Source organism: Malus sylvestris, chromosome 11 (assembly GCF_916048215.2).
Source record: "Malus sylvestris chromosome 11, drMalSylv7.2, whole genome shotgun sequence".
In the NCBI taxonomy this organism is placed as follows: Eukaryota; Viridiplantae; Streptophyta; class Magnoliopsida; order Rosales; family Rosaceae; genus Malus; species Malus sylvestris.
Genome location: NC_062270.1, coordinates 3,853,694 through 3,879,912, shown reverse-complemented (window position 1 = coordinate 3,879,912; position 26,219 = coordinate 3,853,694). Strand labels below are relative to the sequence as shown.

The window sequence follows — 26,219 nt, the reverse complement described above, 5'->3', positions numbered from 1 at the left end:
TACCAAGAAAATCATGTTTTATATCATATTTTGTAGACTACAAAATATGGTTAGATTTTTTCTCCGATGATTTAAAGTATTCAACCATCAATTATCAACCTTTATGTCATATAATCTATAAAATATGATTGAACGAGAGATTTTTCAATGTATCAAATGGCCCAGTACACCAAGTACCATAATTTAAGAGAGTCTTAACAAAACACTCATGACACTGTTCACTTTTAATGTTAAAGACATTCTTAGTTTAAAAAGTCACTTCTAGTACTATTTACTTACACCGTTATTTTGTTCTTTTGTTTAAAACTTAAAGTTTTCGAACACTTTTCATTGGCTTTCCTTAATAATATAAATGATTAGTATGTATCCAACCACTTGTATTATGACACTTGATGTACTGAACCGTATTCGATGTAATTTTTTTTTTCCAACTAAACAATCTCTCTAGCATGGCCCCTAATTAATATCATCCCTGGAGTGACATAGCAGACATAGCACTCCACCCACACATTGTGCGGCATGCTTGTTCATTTTGGTCATACACATGGGATTTTGAAGGGCTAGATTATAAACATTGAAAGAAAATGCAGATGACAGTGATGTAATAGTGGTAAAAGTTATTAACTAGGTTTTTGTCTGCATGTTTTTTTGTCACCATTCTAAACTTACTTTAAACAATTTAAAAAGCTTGAGATTTCTGTTGGTTTAAAAAAAAGATATTTTTATATGGGTCTAAAGTAATTAAAAATTAGACTTATTTTAAAAATAAAAAATCATTAAAAATTAAACCTATTTCAAAAGTAGGCTTATAAAATTTGACTTATTTCAAATTTTCCCAAAAATCATTAATCATTAAGTATACAATGAAAGGCAACACCGCAAAAAACACGAAGCCTTGGGCCCTTTGGGGATGAAAGAGTTAAAAGAAAACGTTCAAAATGTCGAATCCTTAAGCCAATAGGAGCACAAAAAAGAGCACACAGTTGTTCCTTGAGATTAATAATTTATTGCTTTTTCTGTTTCAAAAAAAAAAATATTGCTTTTCAAGTAATAATAAAAGAGCGTTGGAATTGTGGGATGAGAGTTTGAGAAGATAGAAGAACATTGGTTGATAATAAGATGAGAAAAGAAAGCTCAAAAACCATTATTTCACAAATTTAGCAGTTGATCATGTTTTAGGTCGGTACCAGTTCCCTCCTGTAACACGTTTATTAATAAGTAACAAAACCTAAGTCTGTAAAATATCAGCAACATCAATTATTTCTACACTGGCGCATATGTATAGTTGGGTTAAGAGTGATGCTAGAAGGATAATCTTTTTAGACTATATTTTGTAAACAGTATGATGTGATGGGTGTTGGTTGAATTCTTTTTTTATATCACTAAAAAGAAGTTCAACCATCAACAGTCACATTATGCGGTATGCAAAATATGGTCCAAAAAATAGTCTCTCTAACTTTTTCCTTGAGTTAATCCTTTTCTTGATACTTATTATTAGGGTCGTGTTATATATATATATATATATATATATATATTTCCTTTATTGTAAGACAAATATCTTAGATTCAATTATCATCATGGATAACTTCAAATAAAATTATTATCACTAACTTATTATAAAACTTAGTCCACTATCTATTTCTATTGTAAATAATATTGTACGTATTGAAAAAAGATTCTCTCGTCAGTTTTGAGAAAATTCTTAAACTGGACTAGTAGTTAATTTATTTTCTAACCTTTTTGTTTTTTGGGAAGAGATAAAGAAATTGATCACTTTTCAAGTGGTGGAAGAATTTCGAGGTCATTCACATCCAAAAACGTAACTAGCGCAGATTTTTCTGGAAAATGATCATCTCCAGATTCTTTTTTTAGGATTCTGTAATCGTGTTTATTCATTGTACATGATACGGTCAGTTTTCATTAGATGTCATTTATATTTGAATTTTAAATTTTAAAATTTAAATGATTTTTTACCGTACGATGTACGATGAATGAACATAATTACGAGATTCCAAATATCCTTTTCCGATTTTTCTCTTTATTTTCATATAAAATATTAAACTATTTTAAAAGAAAATGTCAAATTTTAATTAGAATGTCATGTAATAAATTTGAAGGTAGATATAAGTTCTAATCGATATGTCAATTCTATGTAGATTGACATACCTATTATGTGATGCCAAATTTGACATTGGATAAAATCTGATGCCAATTATTTTTGAAATGTTTTCTTGTGTGGGTTCTAGTAATGCACCAATTATAAAACATGAAAATTAGTTTTTATTTATTTGTTTTGAAGAGTGGGTCCTACAAATATTAATTGAATAAGAAAAAAAAACATATGAGTTGGAAAAGAAAATCAAATTTGAAAATCAAATTTACATTTGATTTTTTTTTTAAACCATCTCCATTGCAGATGCTCGTATAATTCTGTTAAAGTGTGCATTAGATTTAACTTACGATTAACCGTTAGTGATTGTACACAATAATTGACACACCCTGTCCCGAAGGAGGGCATGCTGGCCGTCACGTGAGAGTGACGTAACCATTTGCACAGTACGGAAGCTTTAAGATACAATTTATAAGTTGATACACCCGAAGGTGAGTCCTAATTTTGTCCAATCTGTCAGAACACCGTCAAATTCCTCGTAGTCACCACACCTTTGTGATTCCTGAACCTGGAGGGGCGCAAAACCAAAATTGAGTGGGTCAGTAAAACAATTCTTTTTCCAAATCCAAACATTTCTCAAAACGTTGTAACCCCTCTCCGTAAAACCTGTATACTTTCCCAGAAATGTAAAATATAAATATACATATATATTCTCAATACTTCAATTCATTAACTCAACATTTTTTTCTTTATCAATCATGCCATGCCATGTCTAATTCAACAGTTAAGTATGGATGCATCAACAATAATCATATCAGGTGCAAGAAAGTAATCAACCGGAGGCCCTCTAATAGCCCTGTACGGTTGAACCTAGAGCTCAAAATCTATCACTATCACTCTACCGGAGTCACCTCTGTGACCCGTCCGGCCTTCTGCACACAAGTTACGCTCTAGTGCTTTCTCATCAATCATCTGTGCACATAATCTAAGGTCACCCACCAGTCGAAATCTCACTAACACTCTTCGACTGGCCCGTCGCACCCACTCCGCGTGGACTGTGCGACCAGCATCTACTTGGATCCAAGGCGAGCGTGCGATGCGGTGAATACTATAAGCACTAAACCATGGTGCAGGATTTGAGCTCAATATACATCAACATCATCATAACAATATTTAAATACTCACCTGATACTCACCTGTGCGTCCGCCGCACCATTCATTCATATGCATCATATCTCAATTTCATACTTTTCATATCATTTCATGCATGGCAATTCGATTCACATTTCTATATACTTTTCATATACTTTTATGCATGGCATCTCAATTCACATTTCAATATACTTTTCATATAATTTTATACATTGCATTTAAAGCATACTTTCATTAAATTTCAATTTCTGGGAAAACGTCAAGTATATATATATACGGAAAACAAAACTGCCCACTCACCTGGAGTTCGCCCTACAACTCCCTAGCACAACACGCCAAGGCGTCATGACGATCGGCGCCTAAAACAATAATCAATTCCAACCTCAGGATTCATAGTGATAGAATATATAACTTATATAAAATACGTCACTACGTTGATCGATCCGGAAGATCTGCCACTCAGATTTTAAATCCCTAACTTCCAGAGGTCCACAATATAACTCTAGGATAACATCCTAAAATTTTATTACCATCCAACGGTCGGATCTCCGTCAATTTCCAAAACTAAGTGACGGTTAACATTTTATTTTATGAACTTACAATTCCAATTCCGGAAGATCCGTAACTCGGATTCCCAATCCGTAAGTTCCAATAATCCTCAAATATTACGTATTACAACGTATCAAAGTTTGATGACGATCCAACGGTCGGATCGTCAATTCACATTTTCACCTAACCATGAATCGTAACCAACTTAGGTTCAATTATTCAATTTACGTCCATCAATTATCAAAACAGAACCTAGAACCTTAATCACAAGCTAATAATGACATTGGCGGCCATTGGCCACGCGCCGCCGCGCGGGCCGCCGCGGGTGGCAGTTGGCCGCCCCCGGCTCGCCGGAAAATTCAACTATTTCCAAAAATTACAAAAATTTGCAGATTTGAAGATCTCAATGAGTAGAACAACTTTCATACCTGAGACCAAGGCCAATTTGGCCTGGAAGTGCTTCAATTTCACCAAAACCGTGAAGAACCCTAGAATTTGGGTGTTTCCAATTCGACCTTCAAACTTGTTCCAACGCCTCAATTACCTCTTGGGCTTTGTTCTAGGTCCTAAAGGAATGCTAAAGGTGTTAGTAATTGAAAGAAAACATTTCAAAATTTGGAGAATTTAAACAAAAGGGTCGCGGCACCCGTAGGGGTGTTCTTCGCGAAATCACAACGAAATTCAATGATTCTTGGGGTAAAACGTAAAGAGGGAAGGCCTAGATGTTGATTGGGAGTGGTACCTTGATCCAATTCGCTGGAAAAATGAAGAAATTTCGACGAAAATGGGTGGAAAACCCACCGGGTCGCGGGTTGTGACCCATTTCTGTTCTTCTTCCTCCGCTTCTCGCCTTCTCTCCTTTCCTCCTTTCCTGGTTCCTGGTTGGCCAGCCCTTCCTCTCTCTTCTCCTGATTCGCTGGACTCCCTCCTTTCTCTCCCGGAGCTCTGGCTCTCTCTTCTTCTGGTTGGGCAGTTTTTTGCCCAGTCCTAAATCTTCTTCTTCTTCTTCTTCTTCACGTACACACACACATAAAACCTTCTTTCCTAATTTTTATTTTTATTTTCTTTCTCTTACATCTAAGCCATCCATTTCAAAATCCTTAAATCTGGGCCATCCAAATTTTAATAATAAAAATCATAAAATGTCCAAACTTCAAACTTTAAAATCTTTTTCATTATAACTCCAAATAATGAACTGTCTGCGCCCACACGTTCGTAGCGACGAGTACTACGAGGATATGTCAAGAAAACAAATCTTGGATGGCACGAAACAACGATTAACCTCGAACAATGCGCGTGCCTCAAAGGGCATTTTTGTAAAATTCTTTATTAAAACTTTAAAAATTCTCAAAATTAGGGACGAGTTGTCACAATAATTTTTACATAATGCATAGTGTTAATTTTTTTCTTTTCTTTTCTTACTGTTTGGACCCATTTGCATACACTCAGTCCATATACTTTTAAGCTATTAGATGAAAGAAGTATTAATTATCCTAACCATTTCATCAACACACCTGCAATTTAGGAGCATCTTCAATTTGGATAAACATGATTGCTTCTAGTTGATTGGTTATCTATCCAAGACTTAGCCAACAATGAGTTTACAATTCTTACGCTAAATGAGGTCACTTCATTAGCTCCCCAATGAATTGAGGTGTTCTATGATTGGTTAATCTCATATGCACTTCAGAGTTTGACATTCAGACGGACAAACAACATGCACCATAAAGGCACCCATTTCCTTTGAGTATCTTTGTACCTACAACCTGATATCGATTTGGCACACTTATATTCTCACAAATATAGTTGAAGCTGCCAAACTTGATGCAGAAGATGAACTTTGCAGTGAATTAAGTGACCTTGTTTTTAGGTTCAAGAACCCTAGGCCGACAGGCATTCCTTCCTCGACCATAGTCGCTTAAGTGTAGAAGTCAGCAACTCGTTCGACACCACACCACCACATTTATTCTATTTGCCCAACCGAGTTTGATTGCGAGTTGGCACGCCTGTATTCATAAGAAAGACATAATTAGCTCAGTAGTTACTCAACATACTTATGCTTTGTAAGTTTTAAAGTTGACAACCATAGGGACAGGAGAATACGTGTGGTGAAAAAAGGACAATAATTGTGTAAACATATAATACATAAGCGATAAAAAAATAATGTTAAAATAATTGCGCAAAAGAAGATGTTAAAATAGACTATGAGCATGTTCGTATTCTTTTCTTTTTTTTGGGTCAAAGATGTTCGTATTCAATGAGTAGACCACACCAAAGCAGAAGAAGAGCAGGGAACCCCGCAGGCTTATATGGTATATTGCCCTATATTTTTCTAATGATAACAAGAATCCAACCAAAAAGATAAGTAACAAGTTACAATATTATAAGGTAATAAGCACGTTGATGCATTAGGACTATCTAGATTGGAATGTTATATTTTTGGATTATACATGAGGACTATAGATTCAAATATGATGGGCTTGATTTTGTGGATAGTATAAGATCTTATTAAATGCACGCTTAATTTTGACATTGATAGATTATCTGGTAGTTTAATGTTGATTTGAAGCTACAAGGGGTTACCCACTAGTGAGGGTGGGTGTAGGGTGACGAGTGTGATCGAGCATGCTTGATTTAGGGTTTGAAATCTTCCTATGCAACCAAATAGTAACTAGCGAATGACTTCAGAAACGTAAATAATAACGGAACATATTGAGATTAGATTGTTTTGATAAGGTGCATATAAAACCGCGAGTAATAACTGGCGAATAATGAAAATGCATTGAACTAATTGATATTTTAGACTCGTTGATAGTGTTTTTTTTATTTTATTTATAAATATGTCATACAAATCAGTCGTGTGATGATTTTTTTATGAATATTTCATATACTTACTTATCTGAATCATTCAAGGGGCAAATATGTTGCTTACAATAACAATACTACTCATAGTGATTTCCTTAAACAAGTCCAAAGAATAAGAAATAGAAAGAAAATAATCTAAAGAAGTTCGATTATGGATACATTTCCTTCGTTGAGCTTAGAACTTAAACTGTGCTAGTCATATGATTTCTTAAAGAACAAATACACGCTATGCTTAATTAGGAGGATAACTGGTCTCATGTTATTTGTTTTGGGGACACTAAGATGAATTGTGTAAGTGGTCAATGAAGATTGAGTACACTAAACATTATCAATTTAGATATCGCGTATGGAATGATAAATAAGATCTCTAAGTTGCAATAATGTAAATTGATCTTTAAATTTGAGATATCATCGTTGTCTTATTAATATGTTGTTGATCTTTGATACTATAGTCAGGTTCAAAAGGATACATCTCTAAGTGTCGTTCAAAAGGATGCATCTTTGATAATACTTAGTTTACGTAATTGTGATATATTGCTAGGTCTCATTTACACCCTAATATAAACCCTAAAGATTATAGATAATGGTTCATGATAAATGGGAAAACTTAAAGGGGTTTAAATTCACAATTGATTCATAAAAAGCTTCTAATCGCTCACCTGCTTCGCTAATTAGAACTCTTTAACATATCGCCCACCAACAAGAGTATCCTTTAAGACAACGACAGAGGTGATTAAGTCAGTTAATGCAGGGATGTCAAATGTCTAGGTTAAGAATATGTCGACTTGGGTAAAACAAATTTCTGGTTTCTTGGTCCATTGATATTAAATCCATTAGGCTTGTAGCATAAGTTGAACAACTTAAATAACACAACCCAAAGCGTAATGCTAGGGAGACTAAATTTGTAAACTAAACAATGTGTCACCAATAGGAATAAGCACGTTTATTAACGTTTAAGTAATCAATCAATCATCAATTTCATGTCCTTTAGTTTTCAAAACTTTGTCTCCAAATTTAGTCTCTATAGCATTATCCAAACCTGAAAGACTGAATAGACATCTACGACTGACAACACAAGAAATAGGCAAACAGTTCACATACGTATTACCAAACCTGAAAGACTAAATAGACATCTACGACTGACAACACAAGGAGTAGGCAAACATTTCACATAAGTATTACCTCAAGACAAAGGACATTATGCCGAATGAGGATCCTCTCCGGATCATCTTTGTGAAGATCTCAAGATCTTCAACCACATCCGTTTATTGTATATCTTACGGTCAGTTTTCGTCAGATCATGTTTATATTTAATTTTAAATAAAAAAATTTACATTGATATTTGATTGTACGATATACAATAAACGAATGTGATTAGAGAATCTCCAAGATTCTCACCTCTATGCCTACATCTTCTTTTAAGACTCTTAGTTCATCTTAAAGGCTAGATTGGTTGATAAGATAACATATTAAACTGTCGTTGCTCTTAGTTCATCTTAAAGGCTAAATTGGTTGATAAGATAACATATCAAACTGTATTCAACGAGATACATGCCTAACGAATGACACAAATCCATTAAACTAGTTAACAATTACATTGGCCGATAAAATAATATATAACATAACATATCAAACTATTTGAAAATGAGGCACATTCTGGACTCTCCCACTTCTCTTATCATGCCTGTTTGTGTGATCAGAGTTAAGCCACATCAACATTTTATGTTACTATTCTTTTTTGTCTTATTATCTTTATAAAAAATTAATATAAAATATTAACGTGACTTAACCATGATCACACAAAACAAAAGGACACATAAGGACACAGGAAATTAGAGGGCAGATAATCTGCTCTATTTGAAAAATAATAGCAATATGAAAAAAAACTCCTCTTACTTTTGTATACTAACATTAAATAAAAAAAAGATTTTTCAGCGACTGTCATATAAGGTGGTACATCACATGTCATTATACAAATGATGGGATATATGTGTTAAAAAATTAATAACTTAAAAAAATAAAATTTATCGTCAGTTATATAAAAACACGTAATGTACCATTCGTATTTCTGTCCGAATAAAAAATTTCTCTACATACAGGAGAGTGAAGTGTGGGGGTGGGATGGGGGGGGTAAAAGTGTGATATTTCCATGGTGTCTATAATTGTCAACAGGGTGAGATTGTCGTGTAGTGGGACAACATGGGCCGTGTGAGATTGAAATTAAAGAGAAAGAAAGAGAGCAAAACAGACAATTGAGAGGGGCAATGACCACGATAAAAATCAAGGATTACAAAATTGAGAAGAAAAGAAAAGTTGATAAAATATGACATATGAGGGTGTAGGGTAGGTACAGGATAGGACAGCTTTGTATTGTATTTCCTTTGTTTATTTTACAAGAAGAAAAACCACCACACACTTCCTCTCTCTCTCTCTCTCTCCTACTTTCTCTTTCTCTCTCTATCTATATCTCTTTCTCTCTCTTCAAAACTCTCTTTAACGCATATTCACAGATGGGAGGTGAATCGGGGGTGTTTAATATGGTACAAACCCGCTTTATGGAGAGAAAGAGAACCTGATGCCCTTTTTGATGTGTGAGTGGGTGGTCCTGTTTTTCTCACTTCTCTCTCTCTCTCTCTCTTCCTCTTTCTCCCCCTCTAGAGTTGCAAAGTGGTCTTCAAAGACTTCATCTTTTCTTTCTCATTTCTCAGTCGGAACCAACCCAGAAAAAAGAGGCTTCAAAACCAAATAATCCCATCAGCGCTGCGATTTCTTTGATCTTGGGTTTGTTTTCTCTTCCTCAAAAATTGCATCTTTTTTTCGTGTTTTCTTTGACCACTCAGTATCTTCTTGCTTGCACAAATGGAAACAAGATCAGAATCTGGTTGTGGGATTTAAACTAGATTTTGTTTTCTCAGATGTGTTGGGATTTAAACTAGATTTTGTTTGGCATGCTCAAAGATTTGGCCTTTTTTGTAAACCTCCTTCTCTTACTCACTCTACTTGTTGGGGTTTTGTGGGATTAATTTCTTGTCTAAAAAAATTCTTCTTTTGGGGAGCTCATGAATCATGATCTCTTGCTTTTGCAAACTTCAAATCTTTTGTGATTTTGCTCTAAGGAGATTGGATTGGTTGTTCAACTATGATAGCAAGTGGATTGTTGATTCTAAAGTCTCAAAATTTGAGAAATATTTCCACATAAAATATCACTCCCAAGAACTTTTAGACTCCCAACAAAATTGAATATCTTTGCTTGTTGAGTTTTGTTATTTGCCTATTTTGTTCTTTGCTTGCTCAATTGGGTTCCTTCTTGTTTTGATTTTTCTTTTGAAAAAAATATTTCAGATGCTTTAATTTCACTCATTCCCATCACATAAAATAACGTTTCTGGAAGGGTCTGGAGTATTACTAATAATAATCTTCCACCTTGTTCAAAGTCTGGGATCTTTCCCCAAAACCCCATGATCTCATGCTCCTTTTCATTTCTCTCAATTGCAGATTGATGTTATGGATGAAGATTCCAGTGGGGTTGTTTGATTTTTCATCTCTGCTGCTTTCTGCTAGTGTTTCTGGTGCTGCTTGGAGTGAACAGTAATAGTTCTAGAGCGAGAAAGAGACTTAGAGAGAGAAAGGGTCATTATATATGCTGAAATCTAAGTTCAAGATAAGGTGTGGAGGTAGAGAAGATATTACTAGAGCTTGTGACTGTTGGGAAAACAGCACAAGTAGAAGAGAGAAGAAGAAGCAGCTTTCCATCAGATGTTATCTTTTGAAAAACTTCCACCAGATCCCCCATGTCATCATCCCCAGCCTTTGATCATCAAAGATGCTAGTACTAGTCATGAGCAGCCACTAGATCTATCTAATAATCCACCCCTTCCTAAATTCTCCATCAGGTATAATCTCTCTCTCTCTCTCTCTCTCTCTGTAGAAATGAAAATATGAACAGTTAATGATGATCCTAACTTGGGTTTTTGTTTTTCTTACATGGGGTTCTAACCGCTTCTCTTTTTTCTTGTATGATCTCAAAGCTTATCTCATATCATCTTAGAGCTTGTCGAGTCAGATCCAGAGAGAGATGCAAATATGCGTGTTGTTGTTGCTTGTGGCTCATCCAACATATGGGGGGCCTTGAGTCATGACCACCCCATCTTTGTCTCTATTTTTAGTGTGTTGGGGCTTTTTTTTCCCTGCTTTGGCTAATAAACGAAACTCGTTCACGGCTTGTCACCCAAAAAAAAGAAAGTCGTTCACGGCTCTTAATCCCCCTGAAAACCACACGTTTCTTCATGTGATTAATTTCCCTAATCCATGCTGATAATCCACCCAAGTCAATGTTAATTGTTGCTTGTGATTTCATGTCACCCTACCTTAATTTCCCAGGAGTTTTAATTAGTCTCTCAGACGGTGTTATTTAGAAGAGAGAGACTTACATGAAATGGTGACGCCCGAGTTTTAATGAATCTCTAAGACCATTTCTGCAGACATCACATGGATATTACTCTACTGTTTGTGTATTTTCTTTTTCCTTTTTAGTTCCATGGTCCATGTATATATTCCCTTCTTTGATTAGCAATTTTCATACAATAAAGTTTGAGTTCTCTTTGGACCTAGTCTAAAGGTGGCTATGCTTAGCTCATTGGAATTGACCATTTGTGTGAAGAATCAGACGTATATGATGTTTTTACGTTGCGCAGAGATTATGTTTTTACATCCCGGAGCAAAGATATCGAGACCAACTGGCCTTTTTCTCAGAAGAATTTGCAACTTTGCTTGAAACATGGCGTGAAGGATCTGTTGCCGCCATTTCAGAATCTTGATGCAGTAAGAAACCAACCCGTCAAGAGATGTACGGTTGAAAGTGAAAAGAAAAGCAATCTTGATGTTTCAGAATCTTCCGGGCAAGATGATCATGCAGTATCAAAGTCTTCGTCGAACGATACCAAGCTGAAGGAAAAGCTAACAGAAGCTTGCACAGAGACTACAACAACCACTTCATGCAGGTCTGAAGGAGAAAATGATTTTCCATCCACACTTACGAGTGTTTCTCAATCTGAAATAGAAGAGTCAGTTCCTACGAACAGGCCGTCGAGGTTGCCGTTAGAAATTGATACTTCCTTGGAAGCTGCATCAGTTGAAGTACTTGAAGCCGCAGGTCCCCCCGTTGTTGTTGTTAACAAGACCGGAAACACGACGCGACCCTCGGGTAAGAAGTGCAGATTGGTGGTGAAATTCGGTAGCCACTCAGAGAGAGGATCAACCGAAGATATTGCGTCGAATGCTACTACCATTTCAGAAACAATGACTTCAAAAACTTGCCCTGTTTGCAAAACCTTCTCATCATCTTCTAATACCACCTTGAATGCTCATATTGATCAGTGCCTTTCTGGGGAGGCAACTCCCAAGTGGGCTGTGGATTCAAAACCGGTTACAAGGTACAGAATTAAGCCGAGGAAGACCAAATTGATGGTGGATATATATACTACTGCCCAGCATTGCACATTAGAAGATCTCGATAGAAGAAATGGCTCGAGCTGGGCCACGAGCGTTTCAAGCTTTCCTACTCGGGATAAGAAGTCTGAGGTGCCGGTTGAAGAGAAAAGGCGAAGAGTATCCTCAGTCCATCCTGATGATATTGATGTCGGTCCAGTCTATGTAGACGCCAATGGCACGAAAGTTAGGATTTTATCGAAGTTTGATGATGCACCATCTCCATCAGTGCCTAAAGAGGTAGAGCATCTTCGACCAAGAAAACCTTTGAAACCCGGCAAAGGAAGCAAATTCCTTTCAGCGAAAAAGCAAAAGCGCCATCCATCTAAACATCAGAAGTACCTTAAACTTGCTCCTCAAAGCAAAGATCTTCTCTCTCCTAAGGCTCATTCTTCTCAGGTACGCCACTCTTGCTTTCTGTATTTACTTACTTTCTGCATAGGTCTCACCACCTTATAAACAACATGCGCTTCCGATGCAACAGAAGGAAAACGAATAAAGAAGCTCTCAATATGCTTGAATCCCAATGCTTTCGTTGGTGCTAACACTGCTTTTTCCATTGAATTGAAAGGTTAATAATCCGCTATGTTGCAAATGTGGTGGTTTTTCAAAATTAACATGCGGTGGAATTGTTTTTAAACAGATTCATGAGGGTCAAGAAACATGTGGAGCGAAAGAAAATTCCGAGGAAGGACAGCAAATGGAAGAGCAGCTCAATTCCTGTAATGCTGGAGCTTTAAGAGGATGGGCTTGCTCCAAACGCACTGGTGTTGTAAAGAAGTTGAACAAGAAGCATGTGTCTCGGGACTTTTTGGTTGAGAGTGATCAAACATATTTAGATAACTGTCGTGTGGAGGGAAACTGTGGTAGAAAGGTAATGAATTTGTCTGGAAATCCAATTTCTTCTCCTGAAAAAAGTGGGAGCACAGAGAATGCATGTGATGAAGCTCAAGCTAGTGAGAAAAGTGACTGCTCTCCTTGGAGAAAGAGAGCAGGAAGCCCCTTACCTGGTGAGCAAAGCCAGCATCAGTTTAGCAAAGACACAACTTTTTTGCCTAATAGTTGCACGCTAAACCGTACATACTCTGATGTGAACTTTGCACCTGTGTTGAGCAACAATACAATTGGTTCTGCTGCGGATTTCACTGAAAATTTTGATTGTGCCCCTCGCGCTAGCAAAAAACTATCTAAGAGTCGTGATGCCCCCAGATCAAATGCCAGGAAATCCCTCCCGCCAAAGAAAAATGTGTTGGCTATTGGCAGGCGGGTATCTTTGACTGAATCCAGTCCCAGTGTCGCTATGAATTGCTCAGCTGCTAAGAATCAAGGGCAAAGGGAAGAAATAGATAAAGAGGTTGCTGCCTGGGATCCTGAGGCTGATCAACAGTATGATTTCATGCATAATTTTTTTGGAAAGCGGTTTCGAAAAGATTGTAGCGATGAAGTATCAGTATCCAGAAGCACTGTGTTGCAGAGGAGAAAATGTAGAGGTTCCTTAAGTAGCTCTAGAAGGGATGAACCCATGGCCTTGGAAGGTTCTCAATTTGCACCTGAGTTTGATGGACATGATGAGAGGGAAAAGATGGATACTTCTGTTACTGTTCGTGATGAATATCTGGAAAAAGTTGATGGCCTGGGAGGTTCTGAGAGGGAAGATCAAATCCATGATGGTGACATGGTTAGTGAAAATCCTGCCCTAATAGGTTTCTGTGAAACCGAAGCAGTAACAAGTCCAACTGATCCAAGCATTAGTAATGAGCAAGAGATGTTTTGTGGTGATGGACTGGAAGATGGCACACTTGGGCAGAATGTTCATAGCATGGAGGAAATGGACTCTGATGATGGCCAAGGAAGCTATTTTCCTGAGGTTGATCCAATACTTATCCCAGGGCCACCAGGATCGTTTTTGCCAAGCCCTAGGGATATGGGGTCGGATGATTTTCAAGGGAATTCGTCACTAACCACGAGCCGAGTTCAATCATCTCAAGATCAGCTTGATTTTATTGATGGGGATTCATCAGATTCACCTGTTTCTACAACATCAACCATCTCGAATTCCCGAGGGACAAAGTTTGACCCGAAGCATTCTGAACCGTCATCTTCCATAGGACCTCAATCTGCTCAGGACAAGATCAGGCCGGGCCTATCACGTGCGGTTAGTGGTACTTCTGAAGAAATTAATGCCACTGCAGCCCAACATATAACTGGTACAGCAGCTGAAAGACTTTCTTTTGATAGAGAAAACTTTAAGGTCACCAAGATATCTCTCGAGAGGGGACCTATCAGCTTCAAAAGTAACGATCAGCCATGCTGTTGTCAACGAAAGGAGAGAACTTCTCAGGGTTTGGCTTTAAATTATCAAGAATCACCACTATTAATGCGGCGAGCAATGGCACTGCCTGCCATGGGAAAGCAAATGGGTGGCAATCCAAACACAAGAACTAACAATTTGGAGTCGGGGTCTGACATGACAGACTCGTTCTTTCTGAGTGGTGGTACAACATCGAGATCTGAACAGGCAGTTTTTCCTGTCGCCAAGTCATCATCCGGTCACCATCCTTCGAAGGGTTCTCCAGATGGCAAAGGGAAGTTGTCAGGTCACAGTGAGTGTGATTCTTTTAGTCCATCTGCTTCTAATTCGATACTCAGGCTAATGGGAAAGAATTTGATGGTGGTCAACAAAGAGGAAGATACATCAGTTCCACCGGTGCAGGCTCAACCACCTGCGCAAACTAACCATCTAACTTCACAGTTTCCAACTTTCTCAGGAGTTGTTCCTGGCAATCTTCAGAATCAGTTCTATCATTCCTTTCAACATAACAAAGTGGGGGAATGTTTAGACGCAAGTGCAGCACACTTCAACAGTTTTAGAAGCTATAGCAATCCAAGGACACCACAAGTGGTTGCACGAGGACCTGCAAGCTTGTTTCCAAAGCATCATACAGATGGCAGTTTTGTGGCATCCATGGAACCTCATGAGTATAAAGGCGATCATAATTTTCCAATGCCACAGAACAGGTATATAAGCAAACCCATTGGAGGAGCACCCACGTTTCATATGGAGAGAATTATGAACCCTCCTGACCGCCAACGCAAGAATGGACATTCTGCTTTCAGTGCCAGTAAAGAAATTATCATCATTGATGATGTTCCGGAAAGTGAAGCTGATTTGACCTGCAGTGTTGCAAAGTACTCTGAAGGGTTGAGGGAAAGCCAAGTAGTTTGTTCCGTCAGTCCAGTTCCAGCAGCTCCCAGTTATAACACAAGGCGTGTGAATAATCCTTTCTCTCGTTATGAGTCACAGGAACCTTCTTTACCTCGTGGATCACCAGTTTTGTACAACACCACCTTGCATGCAGTTCCCTCCAGGCTAGCCAATAATAGTAGTCCTGTTAAGTGGAGTTGTACTACTTCAGAAGGCTCGGGTGTGCAGCACCGGGCTTCTTTTCTTGCAGCACCATCGCCAAGAGGACATCTGAGATCTACACTGTACGATTCACCGAGCTTGTCATAGAAAAACATGTCGCGTTTGAATGAGGAGAAATGGTGTGCAGTCCACATGCTGTTACTCTACCAAACGTTGGTTCGAAATCATGCAATTTTTTTTCAGGTTTCTGCTTAGGCATGCTTTAAGCTACCCAGAGAATAGACAGTGTTTTTAAGGAAAGTCCATGAATAATATACAGTTGACATAAAAGCTTGGCTCGAAAGTGAATATTTTCGAGCATCAGTATAAGTAAAGCGTTTATGTCCCTTTTCTTCTTCTTTTTTATAGAATTTTGTTAGAGGTACTTAATTTCCTTGTGTGTTCGGCCTCTCCTTGATCAAATGTGAAGCACAGCACCATGTTATAGTCTTCAAAATCGATTATTTCTGGTTCATCCCGATTCATCTGCACATCCGTAAATTAGCACGCATTCGAATACTTCAGAACTTCAGACATGGATCAAACTCAATTGCATGGAGGGCAAGAGGTTCTTTATTGTCCACGTTGATTCATCATTATTTTCAAGAAAATATATACAAACATACATCTAAGTTATACATAAAACTGGAATTGAACATCCCTCTCATTTTTTTCTGGCTGGACGAAAAAATGTTGATGCTTATTAGAAGTTATGGTAATGCTAATTAATCTTTCCATGAACATGAGAGCTTCTGAATGCATGGTTGCAAATGAAATGGTGGTCAAGGTGAAAGTTTCAGAAATTACCTTTGATCGCAAAATAAATATGCAATGAACGGTTCAAAATTTCACGATGAAAAACTAACATGCAGACATGTACCGCAATCAAAATTGATCATCCTTCTTACACTTGATTATATATATATGCTCTTCTTCGTCTTTGGGTTAATGTTAATATTGTATGTGTTTCGTTTACAGATAAATGAGAGGCTTCACCATTAGATTTTGCCAAGACAATGTATTTTCTAACCAATCAAATTTACATTATATATATGTATTTGTAGTGGGGTCCGAGGAGTACACAAGTGAAATGCACAGGAAATAGTGACGGATGAAACCCCATATATTCAATAGAATTAGGTTAATTCTACGTAGGTTTTCAGTCACTACTTATTTTTCATTTTTTGTTTTCTCTTATCCTCTAGCTATAGCTTCATTTTGCATGGTAGGCAGCATAATTATATATGGTACTGTATTACCTTTGCTTGTTCAGGAATTCATGAGCATGCATGGAAGTTTGGCTTACCACGAAATGTAGCCGTTAGAGAGAGAGAGAGAGAGAGAGAGAGAGAGAGAGAGAGAGAGAGAGGTGCATTGCATGGTCAATTTGAAGGTACATATAAACGACAAGATGAAACACAAAATAAATGGCCGTTGGATTCGCATTATACCATATAGATGCTTACTAAGGTGCTGACGTAAATAGACGACAAGAGCAACATATATGAGTATGATGTTATCGTGGTGTTATATATTAATAATCCAACAACGTCCTTTGAAAACAGATTTTCACATATCATTATATTATAAATATAAAATATCACGATTATTGTATACTCGTGTCAAGTAAGATAAGCTAAAACTATTATTTTAAGGAAGGCAAAGGGATGGAACGTGGGGTGTGTGAATTTTGCATGGTGAAAGCTGGACAACTCCCCATTACACACTCTATACAAAGACAATGGCTCTGCTTGTTTGAATTGTCGGTTGTGGGCCATTCTTCATCTTTCTTCTTGTCACTTTATACTTATTAAGCCTTCTCAAAAGGAGCATTACTTGAACGTTGAAAATCTTAGAGAGAGAGAGAGAGAGGTATTGAGTACTCTTTAAGACTTAGTGAGAGAGATAGAGAGAGACAGGGGGAGAAAGGAGGGAAATACTTGAGTAACGAGTTGGATAATCTCTCTCTCTTTCATATTATAATAGTAATAACATTATTATGATCCTCCCATCTTTGCTTAATCCTGTTCATAATTCAAAACTTGATTCAAATATTTAGTTTGTAAAGGCTTGTTCGTTTAACGTTTTGTCAAACAGTTCTTAAAATTTCGAAGTTTTAAATGATCTGTATGTAACCATGTATTTAAAGTTTCAAACTTTACAAAGTTGGAAATGAGAGTTTTTCTTTTTAAAATTCGATTCCAGTAGTTTGTAAGTGAATCCATGTATCCAAAGTTTTATTTTAGGAAGTTTTTCTTTTTAACATTTTATACTTTACGAAGAAGTTGGTCATGTGGGTTCAAAATTAATTCTAACACGTCTAGTTTGTGGGTGATTGCATGTATGCAGATGTTTTAAAATTATACTTGAAGAAAAAGTTGGTCGTTTGCCTAAAAGAGAAAACAAACTCGTTTTTATTTCTATGCATTGAAGATTTAAGACAAACATGATTGGTTGTTCGGAATAGCTTTATTTATGAAGAGATCGCATGACCAACTTCTTTAATGTACCTTGTTTTGTGTCCGTACAAAGATTATTTTTGTACGAATTAAGATTTATACTCAAACACTTTTACTAGAAGTAATTTCATTATAATTATATTATTGTAGTTTTTATTAAAACTATAAGTATTGTGGGTAGAGGATTACAAGTACTTCTTCAAAGCAACCCACGAGTATTTTTTTCAAAAAAACAGTTTCATTACCTAGAAAATAATTTCTAAATTTTTCTGTAAAAAAATAAAAAATATCTATTCCATAACCAATCACAAACATACTCTTGATTAGTTATGCATAGCTAATTAAACTATAACTACAGCTTTTAATTAATTGTTTCGTTATAAAGGACATTCCCCAACACACATACTGTTACAATGCATTGAGTTCGGGTTGAAAAAGTTGGCTTCGCACGTCTCAGTGGAAGTGGAATTTCTGTGTACGTATGAACGAGCACAAAAGTCAAAGCACAATGATGATAATTAATTAATTTGAACACTAAGTTGCAAAGCGACAACTCAAATTAAATCAAACGATTCTATAATCTTATTTTGTTAGCCATACTCCCACAATTAAGGATTTCGATTTCCCTTACCCACAAATCAAAAGTTTAGATTTCCTAATTCTTAAATTCTGGACAGCAAAGTCCAATAGAGTACTTCTTGAAAAAGCATCCAACGAGTGTTTTTTCAAAAAATAGTTTCATTACCCGGAAAATAATTTCTAAATTTTTTTTGTAAAAAATAAAAAATATCTATTCCATAACCATTCACAAAATACTCTTGATTGGTTATGCATAGCCAATTAAACTATAAGTTGAGCTTTTAATTAAGGGAATTTTAACGAAAAACTCTCGATATTGTTCATCGAAAAATCATTTTTACACTAAAAAATCAATACTGGTACTATTCATTTTACTTTTTATTTTGTCATTTTCGTTAAAACTCAAAATTTTCAATCATTTTTCATTAGTTTTTCTTTAATTAATTGTTTCGTTATAAAAACATTCCCCCACACACATACTGTTACAAGGCATTGAGTTTGGGTTGAAAGGGTTGGCTTTGCACGTCTTAGCGGAAGTGGAATTTCTGTGTACGTATGAAGAACAAGCACAAAAGTCAAAGCACAATGATGATAATGAATTAATTTAAACACTGAGTTGGAAAGGGACAACTCAAATTAAATCCGACGATTCCATTATCTCATTTCGTTAACTATACTCACACAAATTAAGGATTTCGATCTCTCTTACGTACAAACCAAAAGTTCAAATTTTATGATTCTTAAATTCTGGATATGAAAATCCGAAAACGATCCAAACTCCAAAAATAGATAGAATCTTAAATTTGAACTGGTATTGACACCTTCGAGAGGGATCACGAGTTGAGTCTGAACTCATTGACAAATTGGCAAGCCTAGCAAGTTTAGATTAAACTCTCTGCATGGTCAAGAGTTAAACGCGTCCAAATTCAACTAAAATCTGCTTTAGCATAACTTCCAGTTTACGTTAGTAATTAATATTGTACATATTGAAATGATTTATATTCACTTATGCTAAGTTTAATCTTGTTTGAATTTGAGTTATAGTTTTAGCTTGTAGATTTTCTTTGGAGTGATAGTGGGAAGGGAGAAATCGAACTTCGACAACAACTGTAAAGTTAAATGTTCTTGATCACTTGACATACAAGTTCATTGTGTCTTAGCTTGCAGATTAAAATGATCATTTTAGTTCAATTAATTGAGAAGTTATTCAGTGTGACAGTTACATTGTCACGTAATATTATCAATTTACTCATGTTATAACACGTGTATCTTTTTACTAATATTATATCATAGGTTCACGAAATGCCAACCTTAGAGTTTACGCTTATTACAACGCTTAAATTGGTAACACTTCATTGTAGTTCGACCCCCACCCCCAAAAATTGAGTTTATCCAAAGAAGAAATACAATTTTTTTCTCTTTCACTTGAGCAACTCAAAATGGTTAATATTTAACCAAAGAGAAGCAGCTCGTTTTTAAGTGCTTTTAAAATGATTGAAATGTTTTTAGGTTCTAAAAGCACTTGAAGTGCTTTTTACAAAAAACACCAATCATGTGCTTATTCCAAAAAGTATTTAATATTTTTTTCAAGATTTACTTACATTTTATTAAAAATTAGTTACAAAAACTTTTTCATCAGTAACGCTTGAAGCGAGTTTAAAACACTTCCGGACGAGCTCATACTTTACACCCGGACGATAATAATTGTAAAATGTCACAATGTACACAAACATTTTTTACCATTTCACAACAACGTATAGAAACTCCACTAACGAACCCAAATCTTCACCTTTCACGCTTCCATTCCCTGTCTGTCCCTCACAGCCCCACTCACCAACCAATCAAACTCAGAGACTGTCACAGCCTCACAGACTTCACAGGGTTGAAGGGTTTGAAGGGTTTGAAGGGTAGGTTAACGAACCAAACATTCAAACCACCCCACTCCAAAAAATGTCGCCGTCGCAGTCCGTCACAGCAACAACCTATACCAGCATACCCATTTCGGTCTCGGGCTCCGACGCCATCACCCGATCCATCAAAAACCTCAACGACGCCGTTTCCCGCCGCCGTCCATGGTCCGAATTCGCCTCCTCGATCTCCCGACCCGACTCCTTATCCTCTGCCCTGACCAGGATTCAGACCAACGCCAACCACTTCCGGGTCAACTACTTGTTATTGATCGGATCCTGCGGGGTGCTATCCCTCATCGGGAGCCCGGGCTGGCTTCTGGTGACGGTGGCCGTCGTGGGGTTGTGGCTGGTGATCTATGTTTTTAGGGAGGACCCACTTGAGGTGTGGGGCCACCACGTCAGCAATTGGGGCGTGATGGCGGGCCTGGTGGTTGTTTCTGTTTTGGTTGCTTGGGCCAGCGGTGGGCTTGGGAGTGTTGCATTGGGCCTTGGAGTTGGGCTTATGTTGTGTGCGGTGCACGGGCTGCTTACGAACACAGAAGGCTTGTTTCTCAACGAGACCGAAGCTGCTTCTCAGGGATTGATTGGGCCCACATCTTCATCAGTCTAATAATTCAATTATTTATTTTAATGTGGGTTTGGTGTGTAATTTTTTTGTTTTGACTTTTGTTTGACTTCAAACAAACGACAAAGAAATGCTTGTCGTTTTTTTTTTAATTTTTTCGGAATTTTTTTTTAATAGATTGTGGTGGATTGATTTAGGTGTGTAAAAATGTAATTGAAAATGGGGTTTTCCCTTATAACATTGATTTGTGGATTCTATTTTTGATGGAATGAAGACGTTGATTTCATATTCACTTGTGTCACCATTCCAATGCTATGAATTTCTTATAGTTTTACTCTAACTTACGAGGAGAGAATTCGAACTCCGACGAAAAGTAGCAGAAACACTGCTCTAACTAACTGATCTAACCAAGTCCAAATTTGTTTGCTCACACTCAAATATTAGATACTAAAGAGACTTTCTCAAAGTGAAGTTCTCATAGACTTTTTGTCACCTCACAGTTTAACGTCAATTCTCATGTCAACATTATAAAACATTGTCTCAAAATATAATGTGACAAAAAATCCATGAAAAGTCTTATTTTTAAAAGAATCTCATTAGCATTTCTCATATTACTTTGATTAAGTTGTACTAAATTTCAGATAAATTTGTATGCAATATGTTTAAAGTGATGGAAGAAATGTCCTTGTCCCTCCAACCATAAAACACATAAATATTGATTACATGCTATGGACCATGTCACTTAACACCAGGCAAACCTTTTATTGCTTTATCTATCAACATGGGACCCTTTGATTTTAGTGCTTCCAAACGTTACATTGGTTAGAGCAAATGTATTCTTTTGTATGCAAATGTATTCTATCATAGCAACATGTGCACATTAGATTTTTTTTTTTTTTTTTTTAGTGGTTTGATTCATTAAAATAGAATATCGCTTGTATCATAATGAAATTTCGGTGCTAAAAAACCGGAGAAAAAAACAGATAACTAAATGCAAAATTTCAGTGCTCTTATTCTCTAACCGGAAATTATATGGTCTACTAAATTGCTGATATTACAAACTAAACTAAGATTTGATTACAAGTGTTAACAAAACTGAGCTCCTCATATAGAACAAAGGCTTGCTTGTTTCCAAAGCAACGGAGATTTATATTTTGCTTCTCATCCTTACTAACTTTGCCAAAGTTTCTTGAGCTGCCAATGTGTGAGCATGGTTATGCCCTAGCATCACTGTTCTGATGCTGATACAAGTCCTGCACAGCTCTTCGCCGCTGTCGAAATGCCCACCTCTAAGCAGCAACTTTGCCCTCGTCTCCAGCAATGTCGCCTTCAACAGCGTCACGTCTTGCCACACGTATTCATCTACCCTCTGGTTGCTTTGCAGCTTGTTCTTCCAGCAGAGAGAGCCGTGGCACCAGTCTTGGATTTGTGATACGAACGACTTCTCTACTTCTTCAAGTACGTTAGTGCACACCTTTAGAAGTTCCAATGCCGAGTTGCATCTGGAGAAGGTTGTGAATGCTCTGATTGCGAGAGGGAGGGCGGTTTTCTTGATGTATAAAACCATGTCGATCGCCTTTAGCTGGACGAGGGGAGGTTCGGATTTGAAACCAAAAACAAGGAATGCAGTAGCCCAAAGATGGTCTAGGTTCACCAATGGATTGCCAATTTTTCTTATGCCTTGAATTGTTGCCTTGGCAGCAACTAAACCTTCTTTTCTCTTTGTGTATACTTGTGTAATGGGATGGAATTGGATCCAGCATCCGAATGGTTTTTTTGCCGCTCGCGCTAATCCCAATTTAACAAGAAGCAGTGCTGAATCTTCTTCACTACTCTTCCATGCTTGTGGTCCAAAGCAACCGGAGCAGCCACTTATGCAATTAGTCCACTTCCTTAGCCGGCTTTCTGTGGCGGGCATATTGTTAGCTGCAGTAGTCAGCAGAGTCAAGGAAATCGGTGTTGGAGCAAACCAGGCGCCAACAAGAAGCATTCTTAACGCAAGATGATTGATTCTCCCATTAGATTGTTGCAAGACGGCGAAGCAAGAAGCTATGACTTTCATTAGGAAAATGTGGTTCTTGTAGTACTGCTCTTCAGTGATGCTTATGAAAGGGCAAGGAGATCCCTCATCAAGCTGAACTTGGCTGATAGCTTCGAAGAGAGCAGAAGGCGCAATGGCTAGTTCCGAAAGCAGCGATCCAATCAGCCACAAACCAAAACTCAACCTTCCTAACTTCTCATCGAACTTCGTCAGAAATTCCAACTCCCTAGCCGGGTACTCTTTCTTTTTCCTTCCTCTAATCAAAATCATTGCCTCTGACGCAGGCAAGGGCGGAAGCTGCATTGCGTCAAAATTCATTACTTTCGACAACCTAGTTGTGATGATCACATGAGACCCTCCTGTGTTCCTTGGGATCAAGTCATGTAAATCCTTCCCTTCCCACCACTCCCTCTCAGTCTCAAGATTATCGATCACGATCAAGTAAGGCATGTCCCTAAACAACTCCCTCTTCACCCTCTTAAACGCTTCGAATTCCTGCTCCTCAAAGCTTCGAATCCTTCCTCTATCCTTCTCAGCATCAGCACTCACATCCAACCCCAAATTCTGAGACAGATTCAATATGTTCTGCCTAAAATACCTAGCTTCCCCACTTATCCACAACACCATTTTGTACCTCTGGGAATACCTGTAAGCGAATTCCAACACAAGCTCCGTCTTGCCAATCCCGGGAACCCCATTTATGCAGATCACACTACTCCCCAAGCCCTTGTAACTTCCACTTTTCGCTCTCTTGTACTTCGACCTCTTGAACGAATTCCGCCCCACAACTGGTGGTTCAATCCAAGCCTCCAAGTTAGGCTCCTTGCATTTTCCCACCTCCAAATTAATGTACCTCCCTCTAGTAGTAACAACTTCACTCTCCTCATCAGCTAACCCTTCCGATTGGCCACTCGCTTCGCCTTTAACCACCGAGCATTCCTGCTCCAATAAGTCCCCAGAAGAACCAAAAAATGCGGTTTCAATCTCTGCAATCTCCTTCTCTCTCCCAACAAAAAACCTATTCCTCGAAAAAGGCAGCTCATCAACTCCCTCCACATCCGTCTGCTGTGAAACGCTCTGCCTCCCAAGCTTGCCCCTCAAAACTCCGGCCGCTTTCGACACAATGCTCCTCCAGTTCCCGTCATTGGCCTCCAACTTATACTCATTACACTTCATTATCCCATCAACCGCCTCCCTGCACTCTTTCTCAACCGAATTGTAGTTCAAAATCCCTGAAACTTCTTCAGGACTGGTGTCGAAAAAAATGGGAAAAAGATTCTTCTTCTGGGCAAAAAACCTTACCTCCTCCATACTCAAATGGTTCAAGAAGCTCGAGCTCGTAACCACCACAACTCCATAGGTGACTGAGCAGATAACTCTGTCAGCAATCTCTTGGCTCTGAGAGTCCGAATACTTGGCTCTGTCCGCCACAAAGCATGCGATGCCTTGGAGCTCAAGCTCCGATTTCACCCACTTGCAGAACCTCACCAAGTTGGGATTTTGGCCGTGGAATCCGATGTACACGTCGCAGCTCCGCAGCTTGGTGGCGGAGGAAGCAGGGGAAACAGGGCCGCCTGCCCCGCCGCATTTGGCAAACGAAATCCGAGGGACCGGAAAGGAAAAGGAAATGCGGGGAGGGGCATTGTCGAACTTGTGCTTTAATGGGTCGGAGACGTCGTCGGAGTACTCGTACAGGTCCGACGGCGGAGTGTAGGAGCTGCTGGGTATGTCATCTGACTGTGGACCCCTGTAAGGTGAGGACAGGGTAGTTGCTGGGTTTGAGGTCTGCTGGGTCTGCTGGGTTTCCTGGGGTTTGGGGGTTGAGGCTCTGGGGGAAATGTAAGGCGACTGGAGAGCCGAAACAAATGCTGAGGAGGGTGGGGAGATTAAGGAAGGGGAACTGTAGGGCGAGGACAGAGCAGTAATTTCCTTACCTGTAGCTGCTGCTGAAGAAGCTGTTTTGATGGTGAGGACATTGGAAACCATGGTGTCCAGAGGAGATTTCTGAGGGGACTCAGCAGATTTTGGTGTTGGGTTTTCTTCCACCATTGCCAACTTCAAATCTTCGTTAGATCTCATCTCGGGTGTGCGGAAATCACTTCCCTTCGTATTATCGCTCCTTTTCACTAAACTGTACTTTGAAGAACATTGTGCATTTTCTCAGGTCCCCAGAAGCATCATTTTTTTGGTCAGAAATTTCACAGCTTTCTTCTCAGATGGCAGTAGATGAATGCAATAGTTAAAAAAATAAAAAACCCAAACAGGAGAAATCTTGAAATCTTTCTTCTGTTGTTGATGTATGTCACTTGCCATAGTGTGGGCCAATCTTATGGGGGGTCAGTTCAGAGCTAGCCAGAAGAACTTTGTTTTTATGCTGCAGATTTGACAAAGAGAGAAGAAGAAAATCCATGTCAAGAATCAATGATTGTTCAGTCACTGGTTAAAAACAATCATGGGTTTCTCTTTTTTCATGCACTTAAATGAAATCAACCATTTTATTCAGAATATTATAAAAAATAAATGAAATTATTTACCTTGGTTGGATTCATAATATTCAAAATTTGAAGACCCTACTCCCCTGCAACTTCTCAGAAACCCATCTCTTAAAATTTTCTTTTCCCTCTCTCTCTCTCTCTCAATGAACAAGCTGGACACTGGACAGAGATGGATGGGGGAATCTAATTGGTAATGTATGGGTTGGATCTGTGAGGTTTTTTGAACATTAAATATTGCTCCAATGGCTTAAAAAGAAGTTTGCAGAAGAGGGATATTTTGTATAATATTGTTACTGTTATGGTACTGAATAATCAAACAATAATTTGTATTGGGGTTTGCCAATTTCTTTTTGTTTTTACGTGCTGTACATCTTGATCTCTCTCACTGGTTCACAGAAGCCAAAGGTTGGTCAGAAAGCACTTTGGAGAAAATGACTTTGGGAGTGGAACCTAACTCAGAACCTTGTTTTGTACACTATGGTTCGTGTCCATATCGGTTCAAATTTGATAAATAAATAAATATATAACTGTATAGTAATGTATATTTTACTGGACTATATATATTTGGGAATGCAGGTTTTTTGCCCTATGTGTGAAGTCA

General features: G+C 37.9%; 3 protein-coding genes and 1 long non-coding RNA gene across 4 annotated transcripts; 2 read left to right on the top strand and 2 right to left on the bottom strand.

Moving 5' to 3' along the window:
* Positions 1 to 2,561: 2,561 nt before the first annotated feature.
* Positions 2,562 to 5,105, bottom strand: LOC126591291 (uncharacterized). Its single transcript, XR_007612329.1, has 3 exons — positions 4,554 to 5,105; positions 4,240 to 4,377; positions 2,562 to 3,621 (listed from the first exon to the last, which is right to left on the bottom strand). It is a non-coding gene; the product is annotated as an uncharacterized LOC126591291 (long non-coding RNA).
* A 3,980-nt stretch (positions 5,106 to 9,085) lies between these two features.
* LOC126591260 (uncharacterized) lies at positions 9,086 to 15,860 on the top strand. Its single transcript, XM_050256869.1, has 4 exons — positions 9,086 to 9,457; positions 10,172 to 10,569; positions 11,371 to 12,562; positions 12,807 to 15,860. The coding sequence occupies exons 2-4, from the start codon at positions 10,433 to 10,435 to the stop codon at positions 15,675 to 15,677; spliced, it is 4,200 nt and encodes a 1,399-aa protein (XP_050112826.1). The 5' UTR covers positions 9,086 to 9,457; positions 10,172 to 10,432; the 3' UTR covers positions 15,678 to 15,860.
* A 4,697-nt stretch (positions 15,861 to 20,557) lies between these two features.
* LOC126589300 (PRA1 family protein G2-like) lies at positions 20,558 to 21,127 on the top strand. The gene has a single exon (XM_050254572.1). The coding sequence runs from the start codon at positions 20,558 to 20,560 to the stop codon at positions 21,125 to 21,127; it is 570 nt and encodes a 189-aa protein (XP_050110529.1).
* A 943-nt stretch (positions 21,128 to 22,070) lies between these two features.
* On the bottom strand, positions 22,071 to 25,917 carry LOC126591265 (uncharacterized). The gene is made up of 2 exons (XM_050256893.1): positions 25,658 to 25,917; positions 22,071 to 25,497 (listed from the first exon to the last, which is right to left on the bottom strand). Exon 2 carries the CDS (start codon positions 25,200 to 25,202, stop codon positions 22,230 to 22,232), a length of 2,973 nt encoding a protein of 990 aa, XP_050112850.1. The 5' UTR covers positions 25,203 to 25,497; positions 25,658 to 25,917; the 3' UTR covers positions 22,071 to 22,229.
* Positions 25,918 to 26,219: the final 302 nt, after the last annotated feature.